Source organism: Falco rusticolus, chromosome 15 (genome assembly GCF_015220075.1).
Source record: "Falco rusticolus isolate bFalRus1 chromosome 15, bFalRus1.pri, whole genome shotgun sequence".
In the NCBI taxonomy this organism is placed as follows: Eukaryota; Metazoa; Chordata; class Aves; order Falconiformes; family Falconidae; genus Falco; species Falco rusticolus.
In genome coordinates this window covers 10,514,857-10,523,954 of record NC_051201.1, presented here as the reverse complement: position 1 = coordinate 10,523,954, position 9,098 = coordinate 10,514,857, and the positions used below count along the sequence as shown (strand labels likewise).

General features: G+C 43.3%; 1 protein-coding gene across 7 annotated transcripts; it reads right to left on the bottom strand.

Moving 5' to 3' along the window:
* Positions 1-3,643: 3,643 nt before the first annotated feature.
* Positions 3,644-8,607, bottom strand: PDP2 (pyruvate dehyrogenase phosphatase catalytic subunit 2). 7 transcript variants are annotated; one of them, XM_037409314.1, is made up of 4 exons: positions 8,484-8,583; positions 7,896-8,036; positions 7,545-7,636; positions 3,644-5,777 (listed from the first exon to the last, which is right to left on the bottom strand). In XM_037409314.1, exon 4 carries the CDS (start codon positions 5,719-5,721, stop codon positions 4,117-4,119), a length of 1,605 nt encoding a protein of 534 aa, XP_037265211.1. In that variant the 5' UTR covers positions 5,722-5,777; positions 7,545-7,636; positions 7,896-8,036; positions 8,484-8,583; the 3' UTR covers positions 3,644-4,116. The 7 variants fall into 7 exon arrangements, with proteins under 7 accessions (XP_037265211.1, XP_037265215.1, XP_037265210.1 ...); XM_037409318.1 differs by having other exon boundaries at positions 7,545-7,610; XM_037409313.1 differs by having other exon boundaries at positions 7,900-8,036.
* Positions 8,608-9,098: the final 491 nt, after the last annotated feature.

Below are 9,098 nucleotides of genomic sequence, written 5' to 3'. Positions count from 1 at the left end.
GTTCAACTAAAACACCACCTTCTTTTGGAATGAAAAGAAGAAAAGAATTTTTTAAAAAAAATGTGTTCCAAATTATTTTTTTTTAAACACACCACCCCCAGCCCCTCCGCCAAAAAACAAACACACTTGGAATTAATGGAAATAAAGGTAAGCCTCAAAGGCTAAGTACACAAACACTTAAACGCTTGCCTTGTAATTCAAGGATTTAATCAATGTTTCTATGGTTGTTGTATTTGTAGGGGTTTTTTGCATTATTTTTAAGACAATTACAACACACTTGGTGTGAATGTTGCAATGATGTTTTAACTGCTGATGAACACATATGCATACAAGCCTAACAAAGTTAAAATATTTTTACGTAGATTGTCAAATTACCTAAAGCACAATTTACGTATTTTGGCCAGTGAACTCGTGCTCCCTCTGCTGACTGATCAATTCAGTGGAACCTACTGAGCTTCACTCAATAGTATCAAGAAATCCCTAATTCTACATATTAACAATTATTTTGATTGTAGGAAAACCACAGAGCTACAAACACTTAAGGAAACTCACAACGCCTGCTCATACTATTTACCTTTACCCCAGCTTGAACATTTATGCTCTCTGACCTGGAATCTAGCATCTCTCCGTATGAGCATTCAGCAGAAAGAATGCCAGATTCCAGTACAGCAACCAAAACATTAAATCTTTCACTCATTTAATAAAGATTAGTTTTAAGTGTGAAATTAATGTTTTTACCAAAATAGTCATCTCCCTCACTATCTGCAAAGACATTACCAAAAAAAACAACCAACCACCCCCACCCCCAAAACTCCAAATACATTATGGAAGCCTGAATATTTAAATATAAATAAGTACCATAATTTAGGAACATGAAATAAGAGCTATGGAAAAAAAAAAAAAAAAAAATCAAAGTGACAGATTTGTATTTCAACCCAAGAAATTTTAGGGAAGAAAATAGTATTTTTTCTAGTAGTTACATCAGTATTTAACCTCAGATGTTTTACTTAAGAGTCACAACGCCATATTTTGAGACACAGAATTTGTGTGACTGTGGATTTGACTATTGCTTCCTGGACTGCTGTGGAAATAACAAAAACAAACGCCAGGCAGAACTATCTAACCTAAACCAAACAGACTGCCTGCAAAGATGTTCTTCCAACATATTTTCATTATTGAAGGACTTTTATCTAAATGTACTATCAAATCTTTACATCATTGTGCTTGCAGGAGCAGATTAATGCATTTAGTTCACTCATTTCAACATTGTTGATTCTCCAAGTCACAAAATACTACCTTTATTAATGCCTATTAGCTGTGTTCGCCGTTAGAAATAAAAATGTCTATGATCCAGTTCAAATAGGTAGGATCGTTATTTATTTTCCTTACCAGAAGTATGGATAGCTGCTTTCTTTGCCCTGCAACAAATTCCCCGGAGCATGCAGTTAAATCCATGATTTGCATTAAAAAAAATAAAAATAAACACGAAACACAAAGAAACAAAAAACTAAACATCTAACTACCTTAATGTTATCGTTTTCCACTGTAGGATAATTATAGCTTTACATATTAAACTAAGCAAAACTAATGTGAAATCAAAGTAGAACCCCTCTTACTTTCAAATGCGTTCCCAAAACAATCATTATTAATTCACCATTACAACAGCCTACACACAGTAACAGATCCAGGAGTCACACTTAGATGACATAGTATCACAATGACTCTTTTGGAAGACAACTTAGATTTCACCACTAAGTGGTGAAAAGAACAAAACAGCTTATTTTTGTTTTCTGACTCTCTGCTAGCTGGTTTGCTATATTACTTTTGCAGCTGCAGGTTTACTCTATATTAGAAGTTTTCTAGATTATCTTCATTAAAAAAATGTATCACTGTACCAGCTCTAACATTGTTTAGCCGCTTTGTTCCTCTAGCTACACTGGTAACTTCTCTACTAAGAGGTAGGCTAGAAACTCATTCTTTTACTGCTTTATGTCTAAATTTCAAGCAATGAAGCATGTAACTGACCACACAAACAGATTTGTAAGAGCAAATGGAAACTGCCCACTTAAAGCCAAAAGAGTTTAGGAATGCTGCTGAAGAGCTCTCCCCTCCTCACCCAACTGCCTTGTAGGTAGACCAGACTCCTCCTGAGGTTAGCACAGGGCCTGACCTTTGTTGTTTGCCTTTCTCCAGTGGATGAAAGCTCAGGCTCCACAATACCAACCTCAAGAATAAAAGCACGCTAAGTTGGACCCAAGCAGCCAGAATTTCAGCAACCTCTGCAACATTTTGCACATACAAAGTCTTCCTGCAGTCCCCGTCACCAAGATCTAAGTGTCAGGGAATAGACCTACTCATTTTATCTGAAAAATAGGGCTACCTGCCTCCAGGTTAAATTGCTGGGTGTGCTCCAATGTGTACTAGATGGGGGGAAAATAGTAAAAGAGGGGGGAAAAAAAGAAAAAAAAAAAAAAAAGCACATTAGTTTTCCAGAACAGAGTTTTTTAAGGATATATTCAGTGATTGCAGTTGTAGCATTGACTTACAGGTCAATCCTGAATAGTCAAAAGCATGGATATTTTTTAAACAGTTTTAGTTTCCTTCTAATCCATCTTCAAAACTGATTATTTAAACACCTGAAAAAGCACTGAGAATTTTTATCTGAAGGAAAAGTATACAAAAAGCTCCAAATCCACAACTGCTACTGGTCTATGCCCCAAGATCTCATCTACTTAAGATCTTAAGGAAAGTTTAAGTACTTTTTCATCTGCTAAAGTGCAGAAAGATAATGCTTTTAAGTGACGTTCAGAAGGGGGGAAAAAAAAAGCTGTATTTTTATCTGCTCTGCTGCACTGACACAAGCTCTTACTCAGTAGCAAGTGGTAAACAGTCCTATATTCCCAGTACCCACGTTCTTGCAGGCAATAGTTACTGCTGTGCATAAACAAGGAAAAGAGTCACTAGAGACCACCATTATGTAAAATTTAAGAAAATACAGCTGATTTGCAAGCTTGGATTGACACTCTAGAAAGCATAGCATAGAAGAAAACCTTTGAAATACAGAAAAGTATGTTCAGAGATCAGAACATGCATTCGTTAGAGAAAACAACTCTGCACATATAAGGAAAAGCTGACATCCAAAAGCAAGAATAAGAGTAAAGATTAAACATATCTTAGTGAAATATCAGCACTGCTGTTTCTCTCTGAAGAGAATGTTGCTCTCTGCTTTGCTGTATTTACATTTAGGTGAATTTCTGAACTTCTGGATTTGTCAAACTTCATTTGAATTACAGTTGGTGCATTTGATGCACAGCACTTCATAGATCAACACAATAAAAGCATATATACTTTATGCAAGTTAAACACTTAATCGCTTAAAGACTAGTACTGTTAATTCCTAAACAGGGAATTATAAAGTCCTTCATGTGTGTTTGAGCTGTAAATTGCCACAGAAGTCCACACACAGAGTTAAGAGAATAGGCATTCACACTTCAAAATAACTGCAGAAGAAAATAAGATTTTTGTTTCCTATCTTAAAAAAAGATTAGGAAAGAAACATCTGAAAATCCCAGGGTGCTCTGAACAGCCTTCTTTAGTGTTGTCTTCACATATACAAGGTAATTAATTAAAGTATCTGACACTATTACATCATAAAGAGGTTTGGTAGTTTATTTATTTAATTCAGTTACAGTGCTTCAATAGGATGCTACTCATTTTCCACAAGAGCAGAGCCTTTCTTACACTTCACACAGCTACAGGTATTACTCAGCTCTCTATTAAATTGTACCAGTCTCAGTGAAATTTGTCTCATTTGTTCATTTGGAAAAGTTTTACCAGTAGTTCCCATGGAAGCAGAACTGGGTCAGCAGTCTAGTTGAGTTACATTCCTGTAAACTTTTATTGAAACATTTTTCTTCAGTGTGTAGAGACCTGGAAACCCAGGGAACTTTCACCAAACTTGCTTCTAGATCATTATTTTGAAGACTAGTAAATAACAAAAGGATTTAGGAACTTCCAGTCCATAACACTGGTAACAGGTGGACTATTAGAGAAAAACCAGTAATGGTTTCAGCATCAAAGCTGGCTAGTGGTATAGAACAGCAGCAGTGCAAGTCTCTATTCATTGTTTCTGTAGTAATTTTCAATTGTTTCTGAGTTAAAATACACCACAGTAACTGTGATATCATCTCTGTACATTCTTGCAAGGTCTTCAGGCAATGTCAGCATTGCAGCAAGTTTCTCTTGGTCCACCTCCCCATACTCATTACTTCCAATTGCATGCCTTATTAAATGAGTAGCTATGTTCTGATCAAGTGAGGCAATGCCTCTGTTTTTCCTCTGCAGTAACAAGCTGTGCATATAACCCAAATTGACTGGTTTCTCAAAAGCCAGTTGTGGTTTCTGTGCATTAAGCTCTGTAAGGTGTCCAGCAACAAGTTTTACAACCTTCTCATTGCTTAGCATCTCCCATAGTCCATCTGAAGCAATAACTAGAAACTTATCCTTGCTTCTTAATTTGTGGTATGTGACTTCAGGCTCTGCAGTTAAATAAGGGGGTGTATGGTAGTTTGGAGGAACGTACTGATAAATATTTAAAGCCTCAACATCACAGCTATTCTCGAGAATGCTGTGTTGCAATTCTTTACTCCATTTTAATTGCACATCTCCAAAAGCTCTGGAGGGCATGAGAATCCCCAGTAATCTGTCATTCACAAATAGGGTTTTCTCCTCAGATCTAGGATGCTCTCTCTTCAGTCTTCTAATTTCAAATTCATCAAAGGCATTGTGGTCTCTGGTTAGAGGGAGAGTAGACCACGTTCCATCTTCTTCATGAACCCCTAAAATTGCTCTGCAATCACCGGTATTTGCAACATGTAAGTGAACACCATCAATGTGAGCTACGCAGGCTGTTGCACCAGAAAAAGCTACTTGAAGGGCAACATTTCTCATCAATTCGTTTTCCTGGGGAGCCTGAACTTCCAGTGATATATCAGAGTCTAACCTTTTGAATGCACATATCATGGCTTCTTCTAAACTAAATCCTGGCTCAGTGTCTAGGTCCAGTAGGTGTTGCCAGTAAACTCTGAGGTTTTCAAAATATTGTGAAGCTATTTCTCGATACTCTACATCATTTGGATGCTTGTGCCACTGCAGAATAGGCAGAACTGGTTTCATGCACTCCACAGCAAGCTCGATCTCTTCCAAGGTTTGCCGAGACATGAGAGAAACCGCTATATAATGAAGTAGTCTCTCACTTACTGCCTGAGCACACGCAGAACCTGCATGGCCATCGAAGACTCCAAACATCATCCCTTTGGTCTGCAAGCAAGTGGCTGCACTTCTGCGGTCTTCGATAGGGGTGTTGGATGCCAACTGGTTACTTTCAAACCTCAAGACAGAACTTGCATTTCTACCATTCAAATGTAGTATTTTATGGGATAATTCACCTGCTCTGAGTATATCATTGATTTGTGATGGAGACAACTGGAAAGAGAATTGTTCTTCTTCAGTGGAAGTGTGTCGGAATGCTTTTTTTAAGAAGAAAGTTTTGTCTAAGTTGCAGCTCCCAGAAGGGTGAAGACGTGTTTTGGAGAAAACAAGCTTCCATTTTATATTGTTTCTATTTGGGATACAGATGGAGTAAAAACATCCTTTTCCTTGTAAAACAATGCTGTTTCTTGCTGAGCTCAAGATCCAGGATGATACAGTTCTTGACATCATAAGTCACTCCACAAATAGAAGCACCTTCCTCCAGTAACACAGAATGTCCTTACAGCCTGGAATATACGAATAGGAAAGGTAAAAAATTTAGAAGGTTTGCAAGCAGCAATACAAAAGCCAGTCTAGATCTCACAGAAACATTCAGAACTTTTTTCCAAAATAGACCGCTATAGATAGAGGCATCTTAGAAGTGATACAATTTCCATCATTTAATTATAACCTTTTGACAGGACTACCCCTCTCTAGTTAACTCATCAGAAAAGCTAATTTTTATTGTGCAGGCACGTTTTTCCTCATTGTGGCAAGGCTAAGAAGAAATGCCAACATTACAAGAAATGTAATTGTGAACCGTACAGTGAAAAGCCTCGTCCAACATGACACAGAACAAACTGATCCAATGAGTAAGAAAACAGCAACTTAAGTGACAATTAATGCACAACTTATACAATAACTCCAGCAGACTTTCTAAACTAGATATATATATTCTATTAACACACCCTAAATATCAAAACCAAGAGAAGATCAGCACATGTGGCAAATAAATTATTTTTATGAATTGTCACTATCCTTACATCTAGAGCAAGCTCGTCTACGATTCCAATTCTGTTCCAGTTTATAAGCTCAACTGTTTTTTGGTGGTGGTGTTTTTTTTTTTTAAATACACCTTCAGGGTCTGGAACCAGCCTTCCGGCAAGCAGGATTTTTTGTGGAGCTGAAGGCAGATTCTACTGGTGGTTAATGCATTTATCATGGCATTGTGCACTTTGATGCAGTGAAAGTTATAGCAGTTACACTGACAACTTTTACAGGTTTACAGTTTAGTATGTTCATTCAGAATGCAATTAGAATAAGCAGCTGTGAAGAGCTCTGCTGCCAACAGTGCTAAAACCTATGGCACCTGAGGACCTGAAGTTCTTTACAGAAGGTATTTAAGCTGTGGGAAATTGCTACGTACAACCAGATGCTTACTCCACAGCAGAATTTTGCCCCACAGATTTCAAAACCTAACTGTATAGTAGCCCGAAAGATCATGCTAGAAGCCAGTTAGAACAATACAGTTTTCTGTGAGCTCTGAAACACTTTCAGGTGGCCTGTAGCACCACATGCTCTAGGTCCCCAGCCAGATATGCTAAATACTACTGCAATATTGGTTTTGTTAGCAGCTCACTTCATGAGCTATGAGCCTGGCCACTTCCATGAAAATGCTGCTAAGAAATCAGCAGGAGCTAAAAACAAGCTCAAACTATTCTAAACCAAAGGCCTACTGATACAACCTAAGAATTTTACTGAAATTCCATTTGGAAAACAAAAGCAACATGCCACCATACATTTCTGAAGCGTACCATCCATGCTTAACAGAAAAGAGCACATGAGCTATTCCAACAAGGACCCCACCACTATAATTCTGGGGACCCTATGAGGACAAGCAAATATGAAGCATAATTTTACCGCCAATGGCAGGAGAACAGATGGGAAAGGCAATGCCAGTTCATTGCTGGAGGATCACCAGCAGTCTCCTGGGAGACTAGCACCTCCCAACACAACTGACACCTTTTGCTCTACTGCAGGGAGAACACAACCAAAATAAAGCTAATGGGAAGACAGCCAATAGCGCTAAACCAGCATCAGCTAAACCCAAGAAGCACCAACAGCGCAAGACAAGCCTTTGTGTTTGTCAAGGTTTCCCAGGCCATTCCCCATACTGTTCTGGTTTTTTCTTCTTTCTCTTCCCACCCTTCCGAGCCACATGAGATTGAAACAATGACAACTTTCACGCTCCCGACTCCAAACACCAATAGAAACAGTGTTTTATACAAACTTACCCTGTTCACATCAGCTGGCCGACAGACCCAGCAAGGTGGTGGTTTTTTCCCTAGCAGCACAGTTGCCTAACACCATTTAGACATGTGTTGGCCTAAGGTCAGGTAGCATCGATCAGTCCCGAAGCACGTTTCTGAGCCACCCCTACACACTGCCCATAAAGACAAGTTTCCACATCCTCGGGCTCCCACCCAGCCGCAGTGTGCGGGCTCCGCCGCTCCTGCCCAGGACGCCCACCCTCATCCATTAGCCCCTCCAGCACAAAACACGTTAAAACACAGTACCAAGTGCTAATAAAAGCAATGTGCTAAAGGCCATTATATAAGAGCCAATTACATAAACCTTACACACACCTACCACTTCAGCACCAAACGCGGTACTTCCTCGTCAGGTCAATTCGTGTAATCAATGAAACCCACGGTGCTCCCGCAGCACGCCCCGCTCGCTGCTGGGCAGCCAGTGTCAGCTGGGGGCTCACGGACGAGAAACGCCCACTTTCTCCCATAAAAAACCCAGATATCCATTACATGCAGCTTTCCAGCCCCTGCCCCCGCCCCGCATTCCCCTCACACACGCTCCTGACACAACCCGCACCACCCGCCCCGCGCCCCCCGCCTCCCCAGCGCCACCCCCACCGCACCGCACCCCGCCAGCCCCCACCGCGCACGCTCCCCGCGGCCTCCCTGCCCCGCGGCTCCGTCCTCCCGCTGCCCCGTCCAGCCGGGCCCGGCTCCCGCTACCCCGCGGCACGGCCCCCGCCCGGCTCAGCCGGTGCCGCGGCGGAAGGGCCGGCGGCCACCGCCCAGGCGAGCCCCCGCGGCGCGGCACGGCGCTGCCCGGCACCGCTCACCCGCCGGCGGCTGAAGCGCCCCCCACCCCGCCAGCAGCGCCTCCTTCCCCGCCCTGGGCGGCCCGTCCGCGGCACCCCCGGGCGCACCCACCGGCCGCCGCAGCCGCCACACGACCCCCGCCGCCCTGCAGGTTCCGGGCTCGCCGGCGCGGCACGGGAGGTGGGCGCTGACTGACGGCCCCGCCGCCCAACCCGCGCCTCCGACGCCACCGCCGCCTCTCGGCGCCCCGCCCCCAGCAACGGCCGCGCCGAGGGGCGGTGCGCGGGTTCCTGTCAGGACACGGCGGGGCGGGCGGGGCGGGGCCGGGCCCGTTCTCCCTGCCGCCCGCCCCTCCGCCATGTTTCCGCAGCGCCCGCCTCGGCCCAGCGCCTCCGCCGGCAGGCTGGGCCACGGCTCCGGGGGAGCGAGGTAAAGCTCGGTCCGGAGCTGCCGCCAGGCCCCGGGGTGCGGGGCGATGCGCGGGGCCGGAGCCCCCGGCACCCCCGCCGCCCCGAGGGCCCGGCGCTGCGCTGTCTCAGCGCGGGTGAGGCCCCCAGGGCCGGTCGGGCCGCCGCGGCTCTGCGCCGTTCGGTTTCCTGCGTATTTTTAAGCAGGATAATAACGTGAGCAATAAAAGCAGGCGACTGAGGTGTGTTAGAAAAAAACCGCACCAGCAAGAATTTTCTTCTCATTAATAAAGTTCAAAAAACTGTATTCTCTTGAGGA

Bases quoted from the DNA above. Each gene is read 5' to 3' on its own strand.
- PDP2 (XM_037409320.1), bottom strand. From the start codon at position 5,721: ATGATGTCAAGAACTGTATCATCCTGGATCTTGAGCTCAGCAAGAAAC.